Source organism: Anabrus simplex, chromosome 5 (assembly GCF_040414725.1).
Source record: "Anabrus simplex isolate iqAnaSimp1 chromosome 5, ASM4041472v1, whole genome shotgun sequence".
Classification (NCBI taxonomy): Eukaryota; Metazoa; Arthropoda; class Insecta; order Orthoptera; family Tettigoniidae; genus Anabrus; species Anabrus simplex.
Genome location: NC_090269.1, coordinates 5,019,663 through 5,041,369, shown reverse-complemented (window position 1 = coordinate 5,041,369; position 21,707 = coordinate 5,019,663). Strand labels below are relative to the sequence as shown.

At 41.3% G+C, this 21,707-nt stretch overlaps 1 protein-coding gene across 1 annotated transcript in view; it reads right to left on the bottom strand.

The window, feature by feature from the left end:
* The window catches only part of LOC136873655 (5-formyltetrahydrofolate cyclo-ligase), a 49,638-nt gene extending 28,301 nt beyond the window's left edge, over positions 1–21,337 (bottom strand). Inside the window, exons 1-3 of the mRNA XM_067146727.2 lie at positions 21,193–21,337; positions 11,815–11,933; positions 112–239 (exon numbers count right to left, since the gene is read on the bottom strand). Coding sequence (XP_067002828.2) covers positions 112–239; positions 11,815–11,925 — 239 coding nt within the window. The 5' untranslated portion in view covers positions 11,926–11,933; positions 21,193–21,337. The remainder of the gene's footprint in view (positions 1–111; positions 240–11,814; positions 11,934–21,192) is intronic.
* Positions 21,338–21,707: the final 370 nt, after the last annotated feature.

Sequence of the window (21,707 nt, the reverse complement as noted above, 5' to 3'; positions counted from 1 at the left end):
CTCGCCATGAACTCGCTATGCTTTTTCTTGCGTTCTTCCGTCCATTATTATTATTATTATTATTATTATTATTATTATTATTATTATTATTATTATTATTATTAGACCCACCTGGGCACAAAACAGAGTTTCTTGGAGGCCAGTACGTCCTGGACTATAGCTCTTGTCGCCACCTCGTTAGGAAGGTTGAGATACACGGCCACTCGGCGACTGGACACATACTGTGGTGTCTTCAGCAGCTGAAACACAAAGGAAAGGAATTGTTGTACCAGTCAGGGCACAGTGCAGAGCTAAACTCAACATCGCAAAAGAAGCAGCTACGTGCTGCATAAATACAAACTCGTTTTTGCTCGTTCGGAGCTCACGCTCCAAAACACAGGTCACTGTGTGTAAACTAATGTCATCGCAGCGTTGAATTTGTAGCTTTTTCACATCTTTTTAAACTACTTTCCACACTTAATGGACAGCTAGAGTCTTCAAGCTTGACAGGTCTATCGCCGTATCTCCATCGCGTGTACCTTAGATCGAGCTACAAACTTACTTGGGTGGTGTAATTTTAATATTTTTTGCAGATATTTTTTCAGTATTTTCGTGCTTACATGGTAGCTAGAATCACCAAATTTGGCACGCGTTTGGCTGCTGGACGTGCTAATATGCCTGCCATATTAATTTGATGATGCTATTTGTCCTACAAGAGTGTCAAAAACTAAATGTGTGAGAAAAACAAAATTTACATGAAATCGAATAATGCAGCTCAATCTAAAGTATAACCGATGGAGATACGACAAGAAAAAGCCGTAGGTCCAAATTTCAATGTTAAATAATCGACCCCGAGCCACTGATCTTCTTTGGCGAAGTCAACCGATGGACTAACTGGGAGTTACCCTGGACAGGGCACATAGCAGCCTTAACATAGCAGAGCTTAATGTATAAGATCTCCGAGTGCAGGGCCTCTCATGGTGTTTGTACTCTGCACGTGTTCGACCTGGCAAGCATGAGTCGCCAGTCAGAATCTCACCTGTTAACTTGGTGTGACAGTTATCATTGCAACACCGAATTTTCCTATGTAAAAGTGATTTTAAGTTCGAGTTAGCTCGACGGGTACACGATGTATTTTTTGAGCAATTTCCTGGTGAAGTGCCACCTGCACGAGCACAGATTCACGTTATTGTAAATAAATTTGAAACTACTGTCTCACTGCTAGCACACGAACAGTTTTAACGGAAGAAAAGCTGGATGACACTGGTGCGAACCTTGAACGGTTAGAGAATAAATCATTCACAAAATGAGCAGAACAAGTAGGGGTTTCGGTTTCTTCTGCACACAGAGCTACAAGGCTATTACACATTAAAACATACCGGCCGATTGTTTAAAATCTGGTGATGCAGTCACTGGAGTGAGATATTCTGAGTGGTGTCTTCCATCATTGAATGATCGTTTATTCGACCCACAGCTTGTGTTCTTTTCGGATGAGGCCTGGTTTCATCTGAACAGTCATAAGTCTCGCTATTGGTGTGCTGTTAGTGCAAGGTGAATAGTTGGGCCTATTTTCTCGAGAAGACAGTGACCAAGATGACATTTTGACGCCGTTCTTACATGAGTTAGGGAAGAAGGAAAATCTCGTGGCTGGTTTTAACAAGATTCAGCCCCTGCTCATACAGTTTCAGGACGGTTTGCAGACAGAGTGATCAGTGCTGGTCTATTTCCCACTCGTTCTCCAGATCTAACAGTGTGTGCTTTTTACTTGGGGGTAAACTGAAAGAAAAAGTGCATCGAATAAATTCTCACACTTTGGAGGAACGGAAAGAAAGCAGAAACTTTACACTCGCGTGAGCCAGACACAAGGCCTGTATAACCCAGGAAGGACGACACTTAAGATTGTATACACGCTTAAAGCAGGTCTCAGTCAAATGGAGTAGCGCAGATGTCAGCCAGACTGGGGAACCGCAGCAGAGCGCCTTATCTCAGGAGCTCAACGGTATGAACGAAATCGCTACATTCATGCCTGACATAAGAACACTTCCAGGATTCTCTTTTGTGGTCTAAATTCCAACCCGAACGAACTGAGCTCATCGTTGGAGGTGGCCCCGTCAGGATTCAGGCCAGTCAGATGTCGTTCACTTCTCACGTGAATGCAGTGCAGATAACATATGACACTCAAAACCCCAGTGGGAAGAAGGACAGTGCCCTCGCTCAACCTCGTGTCAGTTCAGCACTCCTGCGCGACAAAATTCCGGCACCCCGGCATATCTTATATGAACAGAAGTGTGCCATGAGGGCACCACTGTCAGCTCCCCTCCTCGGAGCACCGGGTTGGACTCCTTTTACCAGTAGAAATGTAATATTGGCAGGAGCGCTGCTATGTTGTTAATTCGAACGAGGCTGTGACGGAGTAGCGACTATTGTCTTATACACATCACACCACTGGTAGCCATAATCGTTAAGGTACCAAGTCTTCAATGGTGTCACACTGTGCTTAGCTGGTTCGAGTTGGTGGTAACAAATTTACCATCAAAATGTGGCCGGAAAGGTAAAAAAAGGTGGTGGTATAATCACTAGATTGCCTGCGTAAAGCCCGGATTCAATTCCAAACCTGTCCGCAGTGCTCACATAGAGTGAGAGCATATGACGGATGGAGACGTTAAGCCGTGAGCAGACACCTTGATGTTATTCGACATGAGTAGGCTATCAGACTTTTCCGGTTTCACTACGAGATGGCGCCAGCGAACAGCACGCGGCGTATGAATTTGACAGATACGGCAGTTTGTTCGTCTGACACACACAAGTAGAGTCCGAGTCTGTGTTGTATCGTTCGGTGATCATGTGCACACGTCTGTGCCTGAAAAGGGTAATTCGTGACACGCATTGCTTTTCTTATTGAATCAAAATAAAAAGGCTGTGGAAAGTCATCGTTTGTTGGTGAACACGCTCAATCAATTAGAACATGTTTGACAGTCGTTTCCGCAAGAAGACCATGCTTTGTGTATGGTGGGACCAGAGCGTATCGTGCACAACGCTGTCAGCCACAAGACATGGCAAAGTGATTTTGTTACACGACATTGCGCCGTCTCAAACAGCAAAGCCACCTTCATATCACTTGGATGGGACATTCCTTCGCAGCCGCCGTGCTGCCCCAACCTGGCGCCATCTGACTATGACCTCTTCACGCACTCGCAGAGCAACACTTCAACAATTTGAAGGAAGTTGGAAAATGGCTCGACGAATGCTTTGCCGCAAAAGACAACCAGTTTCCCTGGCGTGGTATCCATAACTTACCTGAAAGATGGGCGAAGTGTGTAGAAGACGATGGCCAATATTTTGAATTATTAAAAAATGAATTTACCTTCAAAATTAGGTGTTTTCTTTACCACAAACACCGGCAAAAACTTATGCGTTACACGTGCTATGTGTCCTCACACCTAGAAGCGCAGGTCGCCCATGGCCGTGGCACCACCACTCCAGAATAATGACTACGTTCCTCCGCAAGGAAGGCCATCCGACCTTAAAGCTAGCCTTAATCCACACTATTTCAGACCACAATAATTGGAAAAAAGCCATGAAAGAAAACGAACATTCATAATTTCTACAATAAAAAGAACTGTTATATTCAACAGAAACCGCAGTTCCAAAGTTAAAACCCGCGACGTGGTATTACTCTCTTCTTGTGTTAATACACCTCTGTCACCAGCATCACGTATCTTCAATGTGTTTATAACTGTTACTATAAGCTAGACCTAATGTGGACTGAGCGTGTGTCCGGTTACTAAAACGACGAGGTTTATACAAAACTCACTTCAGGCCATAGGGCTCTTAAAATACTAATAGATTTTAACATTTAGAGGCCGAAAGAAATTATAAATCCTAATATATATATAATTTATTTATTTATTTTTATTTTATTATTATTTTTATTTTTTATTTTTTATTTTTTTACAGAAAAACTGTGTTTGGTCTCTCACACCCGTTCCTTCTGCTGACGTCAGGTGCACTTTGCTCCTTGAAATAACGCAGCCTTCCATCCTTCACTGAGAGTCGTCTTTCCATTCTCTTTCACTTCCTTGTCTCTAATTCCTCGTAATCTGTCCCATCCATCTCACTCACCGATGCATCTGTCTGCAGCAATTCACGATTTCCATCCCGTGCCAACAGTAGCTTCTTCGCAGCACGCAATCTTCTTCAGAAAGCCTTTAACGCACAATTTTCTGTCCCTCCTCCACATTGATGGAACGAGCAAGACTTACACAGGCTGAAACTCGTCCACTAGTCAGAAGATAGAAGTTAGCGCCTGTGTAGCCTCTTCGTTGTTCCTACGGTAAGCGGAAAAAGGAAACAACACTAAAATTATTGTCCGTCTGCTTGAAGACTGCAATATTGTTTAAACTAGCAAGATACCCGTGCTTCGCTACGGTATTTTACTGAAATTTATACTTGAATGCTTAATGTTTCATATATATTCCGCCGAAATTCGCGTTCTGACTCGATTTCTGAGAGAATCCGCCAAAATTCGCGATCTGACTCGTTTTCTAGTAGATTACGGCAACTTTCCTCCCATTTTTCAATCTTTCTTTTCAGCAATCGATTTCGTACTTCCCGGGCTAGGTCCAGGTATTCCACCCGGTCAGTTGGGTACCTAAATCTTTGCCATCTTTACCTATAAGCATTTTTAATATGGATGAAATCCTTCAGGAGATCCGGCGTGGTGTCGTCTTGGGTGCCATGGCGGTACTCAACCCGCGGCTGGACTGCATTCTTACTCATTACCTGTCCAGGACCCGTTTCCAGCATGGTCCGCACATTTCACGACGGTCCAGAACATTAACATTGTTGTTTTTTTTTTGCTAGTTGCTTTACGTCGCACCGACACAGATAGGTCTTATGGCGACGATGGGACTGGAAATGGCTAGGAGTGGGAAGGAAGCGGCCGTGGCCTTAATTAAGGTACAGCCCCAGCATTTGCCTGGTGTGAAAATGGGAAACCACGGAAAACCATTTTCCGGGCTGCCGATAGTGGAGTTCGAACCTACTATCTCCCGAATACTGGATACTGGCCGCACTTAAGCGACTGCAACTATCGAGCTCGGTAACATCATTATTATTATTATTATTATTATTATTATTATTATTATTATTATTATTATTATTATTAGATGCGAAAAAGACCAGAAAGCTGATCACGCAAAGCTCACTTAGAAGTGGTATTTCCTTCTTTGCCAGGCAGCCTTCAATTTTTCTCTCATCGTGGTTCTTCGTTCTTCTGTCCACTTAGCTCCTGTCTTCTTCTTGTGGTTTCTCTCTGTCTCTACTTCCCACTTGTTGATTTTCGTTCTGTAGCAGGTTCGGTTAGCGATGTCGGCCACTTTGATTCCTGATTTTTCCAGGTCTTGGGGCGGATTTCCGTTGTCCACCTATTTGTTTTGATGTTTTCTGTTACCTCGAGTAAGATTCTTGTCAGTCTGTTTTCTGGAAGGCGTTTGATGTGTCCATAAAATTTCAGGCGTCTTTTTCTGATGTCGGCCGCAAGGTTTGAGAGCTAATCGGTTTTTGTACGAGATTTCAGTCTATATCCTTCGTCAGTCAGTTATTATTATTATTATTATTATTATTATTATTATTATTATTATTATTATTATTATTATTATTATTAGATGTTCTGGACCCCACAGCAAGATGCAAGACGGCTACTTGGTGGTAAATTACATCTGCCGCCATTGTCATTGTTGACAATGTGACCAGCACCATTGTCGCGCATAGGCAAGTGTGCGGGATTTCTGGCGATACGAATGACATACTTCCGTGCATTATTGACCTTATTATAGAGGTGAACAATTGGACGGTCAATCTCATTCCTATCGTTTATTTCAAATGTGTTTAAATTTATTTTTATATGCCAGGAGAATCTGCTGTAATCTAAGAACATTCTCCAAAGGAAAAGATGGCTGTTGAAAACGAACCCAGGAAAGATTTAAAATGATCTGTTTATGATCAGAATAAGTACATCGAAAATCTACAGTCTGTTTCCAGTCATTCGACAGGGTCAGGAATGGAATGAATAAAGCCCCCCTGCAGCGGCGACAATAGGAATTGTGTCGGCTGCCGAAGCCTGTCGCACTCCTCTGGGGCAATGGTTAATTAATGACAAATGAAATGAAATGATATTGGACAGTGTTGCTGGAATGAATGATGACAGGGAAAACCGGAGTATCCGGAGAAAAACCTGTCCCGCCTCCGTTTGGTCCAGCACGAATGTCACATATAGTGACCGGGTTTTGAACCACGGAACCCAGCTGTGAGAGGCTGGCGCGCTGCCGCCTGAGCAACGGAGGCTCCTTAAAAGTACGTTATGAACAATAAAATCAATTGGTCTCACCTCCTTTTACACCCCACCGCCGTTAAGTTTATTTACCCCCCCCCCCAAAAAAAGAAGGCGTGTTTCTTTATGTTTAAAGGAGATTCTAAACACCAATGTTCACGTCTATTACCTTCAGTTTTGAGATATAAGTATCCCCATAAAAATAATTAACTTTTTCACTTCCTTTCAAACTCCCCCCCCCCCCTCCAAATGAATTTTCCGGCAAAAAATTGTTTCTCTAATATTAAAGGATCTTCTAAATACCAATTATCACGACTCTAACTTCTTCAGTTTTTTTATTTATATGTCCTCATGAAAGGAATTCAACTCCTTTACACTCCCGACCCCAAGATGGTTTCCCCTCCAAAACGCGTTTTTCTTTGTTTTTAAAGGAGATCCGAGTGCCAATTTTCATGTCTGTAACAACTTTAGTTTTTATTAGATGTATGTATTCTCATACAATTAAGTCAATTAATTTTTCAATTCTTTCAACCCCTCCCCCCTCATTGGATTTTCCGAGAATACGTGTTTCTTTACTTTTAAAACAGATTCCAAATATCAAATTTTACGTCTGTAACATCTTCATTTTTGAGATATCAGTAGCCTAATTAAAAGAATTCAACACCATTTTCAGTCACTTTCACCCCCCCTCCACCCAAGTGGTATTTCCGGAAACTTAAATACACGTTTCTTTACTTTTAATAGAGATTAAAAATACCATTTTTCACTTCTGTAACATTTTTTGAGTTTTTTGAGATATACTGTAGAAATTCTCATTTTAAAATTTCACCCCTTTTTAGTTCCCCTTAAGTGGAGTTTCCAAAAACAAATCACCTATGTTTCTTTACATTTACAGGAGATTCCAAGCACCCACTTTTTACGTCTGTAACATTTTACGTTTCTAAGGTATTCTGTAGATAGTCTTTCAAAAAATTATCCCCAATTTGTCACTCCTGTTTAACCGCTATTAATTGGAATTTTCCAAAACCAAGAAAATACGTGTTTATTTATTTTTAAAGTAGGTCCCAAATACCAATTTTCAGGTCTGTAATATCTTCAGGTTCTGAAATATAAGTAGCCTCATTAAAGGCATTCAACCCCTTTTTTCACCCTTTTCCACCCTTCCTGTTGCGATTTTCCGAAAACAAAAAATACGTGTTTCATTATTTTAAATGAGATTCTAAATACCAATTTTGTCATATATAAATTTTAAAAGTTTTGAGATATAGATACACTCATTTAAAAAAATAACCCCCCTCTTCACCCCCCCACCCATTAATAGGATTTTCCAAAAACAAAAAAATACTTATTTCCTTATTTTTAAAAGAGATCCAAAGTACCAATTTTTAGGTCTGTAATATCTTCAGTTTCTGAGATATAAGTACCGGTATCCTGATTAAAGGCATTCAACCCCTTTTTCACCCCTCCTATTGGGATTTTCCGAAAACAAAAAATACGTATTTCCTTATTTTTAAAGAAGATTCTAAATACCAATTTTTACATCTGTAAACTTTTAACGTTTTGAGATATAGATACACTCATTTTAAAATTTCACCCCCCTTTTCACCCCCTTAGCGATGGAATATCCAAAAATCCTCTCTTAGCGAGCACCTACATGTTAATATGAATTTATCCCCAAAATTTCATTTCCTTCTGTCCAGTAGTTTTGGCTCGGCGATGATGAATCAGTCAGTCAGTCAGTCAGTCAGTCAGTCAGTCCGTCAGGACAAGTTACTTTATATATATATATATATAGATATATTACACTGTAGACGATTTTTCTTTATGTAGACCATCGTTGTTTTACATCTGTACTTCCCATAATATCAACACTTCCACATGAGTGCACTACGTCTAACTTTACCTTTTCTATATTAATATCCCCTCAATCGCGAATTCCTATGAACTACAGACAGTCGTTCGGGATCTCTTGGGATTATGTTCCAAAGGTAATTTTCTTCTGAAAAGCCATATCTTCATCAACGATCTTGTTGAATTGGGAGGCCAGCATTTCTAGCTACAGGCCGACAACGTAATTTCCATTGCAGCAGACTTTTTCGCAGAGCTAGCATGTCTCCACTCCTCCTGACAGGCTCTTCAGAGGCCATTGATAGTGCGTGGACGTCTGTTTCCTAAGGCCCTTTCTAGAAGTCCATGGGTGACCCATCGGGTGCATTCATCCGAATGTCAATAAAAGGAATTGCAGGGATTCCAGTTTCCAGCTCCATTCTCTGAACAGACGAATCAAACGAGAGGTATGGCTGGATGTGTTCTAAATGGGCATTAGAACCTCTTGCTGATAGTATGTAGAGTTTATCTTCACATTATTAGCGACACGGCGAATAATACAGAATTGTAGCAGTACCCCTTCGAAAATTTCCTGGCATTCTTTATACAATGTTTGATAAAAATAATTGTGTTCCGAGGGTGGTAGTAATTCGAACGGCGTTTGTTAAAATCACTAACGTACTCATATGCTTCGTCTAATGTCACCATTTTTTTTTTTTTTCCATCTGTCCCCCGCCAGATAGTCCTCATATAGTTTTCTTGCGTTAGTGCAACGTTCCGAAATGTGACGAGGCAACCACTTGTGAACTCGGCTCTTACTGCAGGTCTTTGTTGATTATGACAAGCATTCCCAGCTTACGTGCGATAGTCGTTCTTGCATCGCCTTCACTTTCCTCACCACTTCTGGTGCACGCCAGGTGGCCGGTCGTGGATTTGCCTATTTTTTTCCTCTGGAATTAAGCCCAGTCGGCCTTTTCCTTTTTTATTCAATACAGCACTGTTCCCATTCTTTGATATCAAGAAATCACGCTTCTTGGATTCGGTGGCAGAAAAGGCTGTTATGTAGGCCTCCCAGTAACGGCCGATCGGCTTTGGCATCGTTATAGCTAATGTCACGAAACTCTACACACTCATGCTCAGTTCTGACGTCGATCATCGCTCCCCGTCGCCAGAGACCTTCAAACTCGTCACCAGAGATCCTGAACGACACGTTTACTCTATACTTGTGCTTTAAATCTTATATGTGAGATAATACCAAAAACGTTACGGGTGGTGAACAACATCGCGGGATGTTATTTATTGCGATCTGGCTCCGGGATCGCAATGATAAGGCTGTGCAGTCACGGCTGTCTTTATGCAATAGTCAAATGTTCAGACTTTACCGGCGGCTCCGCTCGCGTATGTTCAAGAATTGTTTCTAAAAACGTCACCTCCGTGTTGATATGTTCGCAATGCGGCGACAGTAAGATAGCACGCTTCAATTAAAAGCCACACAAACTTGTTTCATGAGAGTTACATTTCACACAATGTAGCCAAATTGGTGTAGTTACATTCTATGGTAAGTTTTCTTTGTAGGCGATATTCCCAGGAAGACAATGAATGAAAGTAACTTTTGAATGCGGTCATGATATGCCATCTTCTAAATCGTGCACCATACACGTTGCTGATTTCGGCTACACCCTGTCCATGGCCCCCTAATTACAAAATATATATTATTTTACTGAGTCGTTTTTCGTCATTTATTTTAGATATTTTATTTTTGTGTCATTATTTGGTCATTTTTAATTGTTTTTGTCTCCTTATTGGTGATTTTTAAGTATTTATCTATTTTTCATGTCATCATGTAACCAGTTTATCTACGTGCTCGAAAGATAACGTGAATGTTCATCTTCCGAAGTTTGGAGTACAATTATGTTTGTAGGAAAGTTTTCAAATCATTTCTCTTTACGGACTACATCGTGTCAAAATAATTACGACTTACAGATCTTCACACATTTGAAGATTCCGAAAAAAGAACTGAAGTTTTGTCATGTAAAATAACGTATACATTTTTAATATTGTGTGTACCGGGAGGTACGCCTCAACTCCGTTCATTCAAAATAAGTGTCTTAATAAACTCCTCTATCGACCAAGAGGTGAAACTGATACTACATGAACTTAGAACTTTAGTCGGAAGATGTCACCACTGAAATACTAAGTAATTGTGTTACTGTGAAGTTTCTTAAACTGATAGAATTTCTCCTTATTTTGTTTTTCTATGCATGAAGAAGTTTGGACATTTTTCCACAGATGTCACTACCAAGAAACTATGATCATGCACTCTGGTGTAAGGTTGAAGAACTAACTTAAAGAAGTTTCGTATTTCTAGGTTGTGCATAACTGACTCTATGTACATTTATTTTTGGGATGGCAACACTTCTTTTTCTTTCCGCCAGTTTTGAATGTAGCCAATCAGGAATTTTTGTAAGTAATTTTCAACCAATTCTGCATTTGTTGTTCACTTTGAATTAGCCAATAAAAATGAGGGGGCGTGTCTGGATTAGTCCTGAATTCTCTCTAACCTTCCCTGAGGGTATTTAAGTTGCAGTTTTTCGAGTTTCCTTGTCAATTGATCGCCGTCTTCCTAAGTGTGTGTATTTCTTCGGCCGGAAGAACATCTACCAGGTAATGGCCACGTAAATTCTATCTTTCTTGCGGTCTCCGCAACTTTATCTGAGGGGAACGTCCAAATCTTAACTATGTAACATACTTTTCTAAAATGTAAATTTTATTTCGGCTAATGTAAAACTTCATAAAATCTTTAACTGTGAATCGGGGATAGAGAGTGTGTTACCCTCTTGAGCTGCCTTTCATCTTGGTTTGAGGTGACTACGATTTCGCAACCTTTCCTTCCTGTAATGTATTACAGTTATTTCCATGCGCGCCACCTCAGTAGTTTGGGACTAGCCCCAGTTTCATCGGCCGAGAGCCCTGTAGGTTTTAATATTTCATTATCTGGGAACGTAGTGTATGCCTCCGTTCTGGTTGTGTTCGGGCCGTTTATTTAACCTGTTCTTTTTCGCAAAGGCCCTGTAGATTGGGTAATAGATACCCCTGTATAAAACTCTTTCTATTTGTAATTCGTGCCTTGTGAGGCCAGAGAGTGGTAATGTTGCCTTGAGTGGGCTGTAAGAAATCGAGAGCCTGTTAGCTCTTTTCAAAGTTTTGTAATAGTAAAGAGTGCCTCTGGAAGGCTAGATATTGTATTTAGGGAGCAAGTGCTCTTAAATGAGGGGATTTCTGCTCTTGACTAAATTGTTCCTCATTTTGAATTGAAATTTTGTAAAGTTGAGCTCGTAGCTCAGGAATTGTAAAACTAGGGGCTTTAAGCCCAAAATGGTTGAAGTTGTGAATCTTGGATTTTTCCAAATCTCTTTTCAAGATTGGCATTGTACCTGATTTTTTTTCACTGTGATGTCCTCTAGTAGAAATTTGTTTTTTTTTAATATTGAAAGAAATATAACCTTTGTTAAAATTTTCATTCAATTCTTGGTATTGTAGTTAGATCCATTCAAACCCGCACCTTCTTTCACCATCTCTGTGTTCCACACATACCCCGGAACACTGTGTATACAATTTAGTTTTTAGCAATAAACAGGCCATTGTTGTTGTTAGCTTTAGGATCATTGTTACTGTACCTTGGCTGTGACTGCAGCGGACTGGCGACGTCGCTCCTCTTCGCTCAGGGATGACACTAACTTCTGGATGTCCTTGCGCAGGGCGCGTTTAGCAGCGACTACCCGAGCCATTCTGCTTCCTGAAACACACACACTGACTAAGTAATGACCAATACCTCCCGCTACTGAAAGAGAGTGGGTTGGCAACCACTGTTTCTCTACCTAAGTCTGGTATTGTTTCCAAGACATCGAGGACCTCACTAAAGCGAGTTGAAAAACCTCGCTGTACATGGACATATCTTCGCAGCAGCATCGCCAGTGTTTTTTGATCGGCCGGGTGGCTTCACATCTCTAATAACAGCTCCCGCCGACCTGAATCAGCATATAGGCCGACTCCTAGTTGGAAGTTACCTTCCCGATACCTAAACCACCACTACCACCACAACGACTTCGGCCCTCATCTTTTCCTCTCACCCTATGACGACTAATACGTCTTCCCATCCTACACCACTTATGTCCAAGTCTCTATCCGTGCTACAAACTTTTCCTCAGATCAGTGTACCTCCTCTTCGCTTTCTGCGCCTGTTTCTTCGCCTGCACAGCCACCAACTATGACACCGTCAACTCCAGCAGCATCAGCATTTGCAGCCCGTCAATCAGCATCACCGCCGTCACCATCAGATACCAATACAGTCTTCAGTTCCGTCGACCCACTCATCTCCATAACAGAAGTCCAACGTCAGCTACTAGTCCGGAGGGCGTTTCGCATCTTCAACTCCACCGGCCCAACATACTTAGTACGCCTACTGCTACCCACTGCAGCAGCCGTCGACCATCTCATCGGCACTGGTGGCCCCATCTACGGTCGTCTCCATAACGTCGAACCGTCTCGTTCCCCTCCACAATCTAGACATCCCCTCACCACACCACGTCGCCGCACCCGGCCTGATCATCCTCCTTTTCAATCACCCCACAACGTCCGTCCACCTTCTCCCCACTTAATATCTCCTTCCCACCACCGCCAACACTCGAACATCTCCGACACCTCACAACTATACATCACCACCTCACCGTTCTCCGCAACTTCCATTAAGCACTCCCGTGTAAACGTCCATTTCTTCCCATCTCCATAGCCAAGGAACCCCATCTTCACTTCTCAATGAATATTCACATCGCTTTACCCATCCTCTTCATTCAGCCACACCGCACTGCTCTCTTCACATCTCCAAGCCCGAGAGCGAGCGTCACTCTCTACAAGTTAACGAACGAACGTTTCCAGGCTCCACTCTTTCATCCTCTCTGGGTCAACTCTTGTTCTTTGGACCCCGATGGTATTAGGTTTCTGGGGCCTTTCACACCCTTTTGCCCCTTCCTTATCTTTTGCCGAAACCTTCATCTTTTGAAGTGTAGGCCCCCCTCCACTTTCATTCGTGATCAATAGCCGATGTCCAGTTGTACTTCCTCACCACCACCGGGAATATTCAGTTCCACTTTCCCTCGACAAACCAAATGTTCTTAATTATTAAAAGCACTTTTTCCTCTCATCTTGGTTGTGTTACGTGCGTCTGTGGCGGTTGGCATTGCCTGTGTCTGACAGTTGAAACACGCACACTGTAGTGATGAGATTTGCTAACAGCACGCACAGGTCAATCCACCACGACAAAATAAGATACAAAAAATAAGTCAATTAAATTATTAGGAACTATACATTTATTATGATGATAATTGTTGTTTAATGGGGCCTAACATCTAGGTCATTGGCCGTAATGGAACGCGGTGGTACAAAATGATATGAAAATTAACTTTTTAATATGTATCCACGGACTAGAATTGAAAACAAAGATGATGAGAAATGATTTTGAATTTAAAATAATCAGTGGATCTAATACGTAATGCCTTATTTCCCGATAAAATGTCAGGAAATATAGATTACGGTAGAATAAGGCATTGCCTTGGAATGCAGTAATATGTATGATTCACACTGAAATTAAAAAAGACATTAAAATATACAAACACAAATTGAAACAGAGTCAACAGAATAAAACGTGGTAAACAATAAAATAAAAATAATAGGAAATACAAGATAAAACCATCCCATGACGAGATCTGTTGACTGCTCGTACGATGAGGCAGATGGTTCTCAGGACTACGCCGCAGATCGGCCAGGATTAGCTTGTACCCGCGTCCCCGTTAGATCTTTTTAAACCACTTATTTAAAAGCAAAATAAAAAAACATTGTATTTATTAACATACATAGTTTTGCATAAATTGCGTGAATGACATTATTTGTAATTATACTGTTCCTTTTATTTTTTAAGAAACAGGGTTGGTGCGTAGTAGAAATAATATTAAAACAATATAAAATACCATATTATATAAGAACGAATTATTTTTCCTTGTAGAGCTTCATGTTAAGTGCCCTTCCATTTGGAGCGAAGATGTATAGTGTGCTTGCCTTTCCAACTCTTAAACAAGCCACTTACAGTTGTCCATGGGAGAAGGCCGGTTTCAGAGGATTGAGTCCTACAACTTAAGGCGATTGTCCTCGTGCACATACATAAACTCAAACGGGCAACTACATACGTCTAAACTGAAACCGAATATCCGAAGGGATGACTTGAATCAACGGCATGCCCAGTCAATAATATTCGGCATTAGTTTCTTGACTGAGAGTCGTTTTCCATTGCAAAGGAAAGGAGGATTTATATTCCTGACAAGAAGAACCGCTGGCACAATCATCCGCTCGAAGATGTTCGAGGGTACTCCACGTCGTTCAAAAGCTCTGTAGTGTAGTTGACAGCCTCATTTGTATTACAAGTCCTATCGATAGACTTGTGAATTTGTAGAACACCGGATAATTCTTGTAAGCGTTGCTTTCTGATGACGTTGACAGCTTCATTTCTTGGAGTAAGTCATGCATGATCGGTGAAATGCTGTGTCTACGTATGTTAAGTGTCAGATCTCTGCGTACCTTAGATTTGGCGGGGCATCGCACACATACACACAGACAAACACTTCCAAATATCGCGGACTACCTGAATATGGCTCCTCGATCTGCGCCATGGACTTAAAATGGCCCCTTAACTTGTATTACCTATTTTATGAACGTTGCCTAGCGACATTTATCCTGGTGGCAGCATGTTGGACTGTCATATCCCAACACACGTTTTCCGCCGGTTTTTTGTTCATAACTCACCAACGAACGCGAAAATTAAAAATCTGTCTTCGATGTACATTTGGACCCTCTCCATCTACCTATGTTAAAAATTTCAGATCTCTGCATGCCGTAGATTTGGCTGAGCATTGAATACTCACACAAATACTTCCTTCTATTATAACAGTTTTATCTTAGAAGCCGTTAGAATACTGCACAATCACATTTGTATTAATGTATCTAATTATATCCCAACATGAAGCCATTCCTTGGCTCAAAGGTCAGCGTAGTCGCGTTCAGCTCAGCGGGCACCGGATTCGACTACCAACCGAGACGGAGATTTTAACCGTAAAATCCCCTGTGGTGGGTGGGGAGGTAGAATAACATCCACGGTATCTCCTGCCTAATGTAAGAGGCAACTAGAACGGGCCCCAGGACTCTTAACTTGGGAGAGTGCGTTAGAGACCACGGGACCCTAAGCTGAGCCCCGGCATTTCATCCACTTACTTGTATCAGGCTCCTCACTTTCATCTATCCTATCCGACCTCCCTTGGTCAACCGTTGTTCATTTCCGAGGCCTAGGGAGTCTTTCATTTTCAACGCCCTTCGTGGTTTATCAGTGTTTTTTATTTATTCTTAAACTTTTCATTGAATATTCCTTCCGCCTCGTTAGCGTAACTATTAGCTGACGTCCTCGGAGCCTGGGTTCAAGGCCGTACACAGGAATATTTTTCTGGAGGCGGATGAGGGGCGGGCGCTTCAAAAACAAAAGCTATAGGAACAGTAAAATACCCTGTGGGTGGGGTGGTAGAATACACCGACGGTATCTTCCGTCTATCGTAAAAGGCAACTAAAAGGGGAACCTGTTACTCTCAATTTGAGAACGTGAGTTGGCAACCACCGATACAATTCGTACTGTATTGTGTCGTTAATACGAGATCATGAAATTAACGAAATGTTAGGGATATTAAATCAACCATCTACTTCTTGAACAACTAGCCAGGAGGAAATGAGTTCGGATTACCATCATATTCCAGTGACCGTGCAGACGGTAGTACAGTTTCGGATATTACTGACATGGACATTGTAAACTAATTTGACATGCGTCAACATCCAGATTCATGACTAAGTATAGATCTATTTTAGTTTACTAGAGTTGTAAGTTTATTTACTATTAGCCTATTATTTAACCAGTTTACTGTTCACGATCGGTTTTTCGCTTGGACTCATTAAGCGATCCGATCACTACCACATCAAGGGCAGTGTCCTGGAGCGTGAGACATTGGGTCGGGATACAACTGGGGCGAGGACCAGTATTCTCGCCTAAGCGGCCTCACCTGCTATGCTGAACAGAGGAAAGAATGGAAGGAATGAACAAGGAAGAGAGAAGGTAGCGGCCGTGGCCGTAAGTTACGTACCATCGCGGCATTTACCTGGAGGAGAAGTAGGAAACCACGAAAAACCACTTCGAGGACGAAATCGAACTCCCTCTACTCAGCTGAACTCCAAGGCTGAGTGGACCCCATTCCAGTCCTCGTACCACTTGTTAAACTTCGTTGCAGAGCCGGGAATCGAACCCGGGCCTCCGTGGGTGACAGCTAATTACACTAGCCACTACACCACACAGGCAGACTTTGTAAGTTTATCTTCATACTAGCAAGATACCCGTGCTTCGCTACGGTATTATACTGAAATTTATAATTCAATGCCAAATGTCTTATACATAATCCGTCAAAATTCGCGATCTGACTCGTTCTCTGAGAGATTACGGCAAAGTTCCTCCCATTTTTCAATCTTTCTTTCCAGCAATCGATTTCGTACTTCCCGGCCTAGGTCCAAGTATTCCACCCGGTCAGTTGGGTCCCTAAATCTTTGCCATCTTTTCTTATAAGCATTTTAATATGGATGAAATCCTTGGAGATCCGGTGTGGTGTCGTCTTGGGGGCCTTGGCGGTACTAAATCCGCGGCCGGACTGTATTCGTAGTCATTACCCGGCCAGGACCCGTTTCCAGCGCGGTCCGCACATTTTGACGACGGTCCAGAACAATATTATTATTATTATTATTATTATTATTATTATTATTATTATTATTATTATTATTATTATTATTATTATTATTATTATTCAGGACCCCAAAGCAAAATTCAAGACCGCTACTTGGCGGTAAATTAGAGTACATCTGCTGCCTTTGTCATTGCTGACTATGTGACCAGCACCATTGTCGCGCGTATGCAAGTGCGCGGGATTTCTGGCGATACGAATGATATACTTCCGTGCATTATTGACCTTATTATAGAGGTGAACAATTGCACCGACAATATTATTCGTATCGTTTATTTTAAATGTGTTTACATTTTTATTTATATGCCAGGAAAATCTACTGTAATCTGGGAACATTTTCCAAAGGAAAAGATGGCTCTTGAAAACGAACCCAGGAAAGATAAAAATATTCGGTTTATGATCAGAATAAGTAGATTGAAAATCCACAGCCTGTTTCCTGTCATTCGACCGCGTCAGGAATGGAATGAATCTTGCGGCGAGGATAGGAATTGTGCCGGCTGCCGAAGCCTGTCGCACTCCGCTGGAGCAATGATTAACGAAACGAAATGATATTGGAGAGTGTTGCTGGAATGAAAGATGGCAGGGAAAACCGGAGTACCCGCCTCCGCTTTGTCCAGCACAAATCTCAAATGGAGTGACCGGGATTTGAACCACGGAACCCAGCGGCGAGAGGCCTGAGCCACGGAGGCTCCTATTAAGTAAATTATGAACAGTAAAATCAGTTGGTCTCAACTCCTTTTCCACCCCACCGCCGTTAAGTTGATTTACTCCCCCCCCCCCCCTCCGCTCCCAAAGAGGGAAGGCGTGTTTCTTTATGTTTAAAGGAGATTCCAAATACCAATGTTCACATCTGTTACCTTCAGTTTTGAGATGTAAGTGCCCCATAAAAATAATTCACTTTTGTCACCTCTTTTCACAATCCCCCACCCCCAAAGTGAATTTTTCGGCAAAAACTTTTGTTTCTTTAATAGTAAAGGATCTACTAAATACCAATTATCACGACTCTAACATCTTCAACTTTTTGAGACATGTGTTCTCATAAAAGGAATTCAACTCCTTTTCACTCCCGCCCCCAAGATGATATCCCTCCCCCAAAACGCGTTTTCTTTGTTTTTAAAGAAGGTCCAAATGCCAATGCTCACGTCTGTAGCAACTTTAGTTTTTATTAGATGTAAGTATCCTCATAGAATTAATTCAATTAATGTTTCAATTCTTTCACCTTCACCTCTCCCCCACCTTCATTGGATCTTCCAAGAATACGTTTCTGTCCTTTTAAAGCAGATTCCAAATACCAAATTTCACATCTGTAACATCTTCAGTTTTTGAGATATCAGCATCCTAATTAAAATAATTCAACCCCATATTCAGTCACTTTTACCCCCACCTACCCAAGTGGTTTTACCGAAAACAAAAAAACACGTGTCTTTATTTTAAATAGAGATAAAATACCATCTTCACTTCTGTAACATGTTAAGTTTTTGAGATATACTGTAGAAAATCTCATTTTAAAATTTCACCCCCTTTTTTTGTTCCCCTTCAGTGGATTTTCAAAAACAAATCACCTATGGTTCTTTACTTTTACAGGAGATTCCAAACACCAATTTTCAGGTCTGTAATATCTTCCGTTTCTGAGATATAAGTATCCTCATTAAAGGCATTCAACAATTTATCACTATTTTCACCCCTCCTATTGGGATTTTCCAAAACAAAAAATTACGCGTTTCTTTATTTTTAAGGGAGATTCTAAATACCAATTTTTACATCTGTAAACTTTCAAAGTTTTGAGATATAGATACACTCATTTTAAAATTTCACCTCCCTTTTCACCCCCTTAGCGACGGAATATCCGAAAATTCTCTCTTAGCGAGCACTTACACGTTAATATGTATGTATCTCCAAAATTTCATTTCTTTATGTCCAGTAGGTTTGGCTCGGCGATGATGAATCAGTCAGTCAGTCAGTCAGTCAGTCAGTCAGGACAAATTAATTTATATATGTATAGATTATGGCGGGACGGGTACTAAGATATTATCAATACGGCTCCTAAGGTAAAGAATGTATAAATGCATAGTTCCTAATCATTCCATTGACTTATTCTCGGGGTTTGTTGCACAAAATAATTTTGTCGCCCTGTACTGCATTTGATACAAACGAACGTCTCGTTCACTTTCGACTGTAGGGAAACATAACCTTTGGAGCTCTACGGTAGTGATTCAGCTCTGGTAAAAACAAAGAAATACTTTTTTCACTAACTGAGGCATTAAAGCCGTGTTCGGTCTTTGCCAACGAGATACCTAAGACCGGGAAACAAAACAAGGTTTAGACTGATTAGGTCTAGATCGCTCTTTTTGCGAAGTTGAAGTACAGGAATAGCAGGTAAGCTGAGTTGAGAATACTGATTTACTGTCATAATTAGAAAGGAGAACTGGTTTAAATGTCGACTCCTTGCGCGAAAATGAACAGCACTTTCATAATATAAATAGCTATGAGGAAATGTTATAAATATGCATGACTGAAAATAAGCGAATAGTGATATTAGAACTTACACGCGTTTAAGTTTTTTCAGTACTTGGAACTTCTCCACATACTTTTATGTCATCTGTCGTGAAGGCAAGGAACTGAAAATAATTAGCAATTACAAATACCTTGTCGAATAAGAGAAGTTTTGTAGAGGCTAAAGGAATGTCTCTTGCCATAAGACGACAGAAACTTTCAAATAATTTTCTATTATAACGTTCCACAATAGTAAAGTTTGTGGTTACAGAGAGAAGCTTTAGTCCAAAAGCAGCCGCTGCAATAACCGTTTAAACGACAGTGGACATATTGATCTCATATCATTTGAAACAGCAATGCTACTTTTGCTTGAGCTAATGTTTTACCTACAGGCAATTGGAAGAGAGAGAAAAGATAAAATCCATATTTCTAAAAAGAGCCCTCGGAGTATCGAGACAACCAAATCCAGACTGGTAGACGAGCTTCCAAGAGAAACGTCGCTAATAGAAGATTTACAACTACCGACTACGAAGGTACTCGAAGTTCTATAAATTAAAATGAGACATATACGCTACAGATGGGATTGTTCACAAGTGCGATACTAGGCAGAAGACGGACACAGCCACTCTGTAAAATAAGACAAGTCGTGACAAGCTTGCAGTTCATAGGATCTGCTCCCGAAAAGTGTTCCACGACCGAGATGAAAATTCCATGTGCAAACTGTGTAACAATGTACGAGGAATTAATCACCTAACCACATGCTCAAACCAAATCATATCAATAGCAAGGGAAATAATTGAGTGATTTGCTTATGACGAAATTTCCCACAGACTGCAATAATAATAATAATAATAATAATAATAATAATAATAATAATAATTGGTGGAGACCAGTCCACCGCCTCCCGAATACAGAGGTCAATCTTAAGCCATAGCTGCTCGATGTCTGAGCTGCAGTGAAGGGAACCGATCTATGTCATCTTCGGCTCCATAGCTAAAGGGTTAGCGTATTGGCCTTTAGCAACAGGGGTCACGGGTTCGATTCTCGGCAGGATCGGGAATTTTGACCATCATTGGTTAGTTTCTCTGGCACGGGGGCTGGTTGAATATGTCGTTTTCATCATTTCATCCTCATGACGACGCGCAGGTCGCCTACGGGAGTCAAATGAAAAGACCTGCATCTGGCGAGCCGAACATGTCCTCGGACACTCCCGGCACTAAAAATCATAAGCCACTTCATTTTATTATTATTATTATTATTATTATTATTATTATTATCATCATCATCATCATTTCTCATCTTAAAGCTAATAGCGGAATTTCTAGCTGGTCTAGAAGTGCTTTGGAAACCGGACACAGTACCTATGACCGCCAAGTAAAATGTTCTTGCAGTACTATTGGTCAGATCGTCACCGCGAGCACAATCTAGGGAGCGCTGAATTGTACCTGGAACTAGGTGGAGCGCCTGCTTGTGCTCGCCAGCCAGACGCATTTCCGCGCCATCTCTTGGCTGGAGCTCACACTACTTCAACATGGCCACGGCCGGTCTCTTAGCAACAGCGGGGAGTCGTGACGAAGAGCAAGGTTACAAGAGCACAAACAATACAGAACTCTCACTTGTTTCCACACCATTCACACGCCCACAGACAAACTCGAAAATAAGCATGACAGCATTAATATGACCCCATACCTGATCGGTGTTATGTCTCCTGTCCGCACTCAGGAACAACCAAGAACGTGCACTGGCCAGGCAGGCACTACAAGAAGGCTGCACTCGATACCTCGATAGTAAATCGATAGCGAGCCGAGTAGATTACATAATATTGTTTCAATTAACAGATAACTTAGCGCAGAATGAGTTGCGATGCGAGTGTTGTCATCTTATGAGACCAACCCCACCTACAAGACAGTACGTTAAATACTTCAATCCCGACCATGGCGCTGTGAGGGAAAGTTCAACGAGGTGCATTTGCACCCGGCAGGCGCCACCTCACTCTGGCTTATGAAAAAGGTAGGTTGGAGTGGGAAAATCCGTAAGAAAAACAGGTTGTGTAATACAGAATGTAATTTGTTCAATGGAGTAGGAATTCATTGGATAAAATTAATTTTAATGCATCCATAAAGTCCAATTTGATTCAATAGAACAGAAATTCAATGAAGTTGCAATATAACTTTGGAAAATGTAGTCTATTTAATAGCAAATTA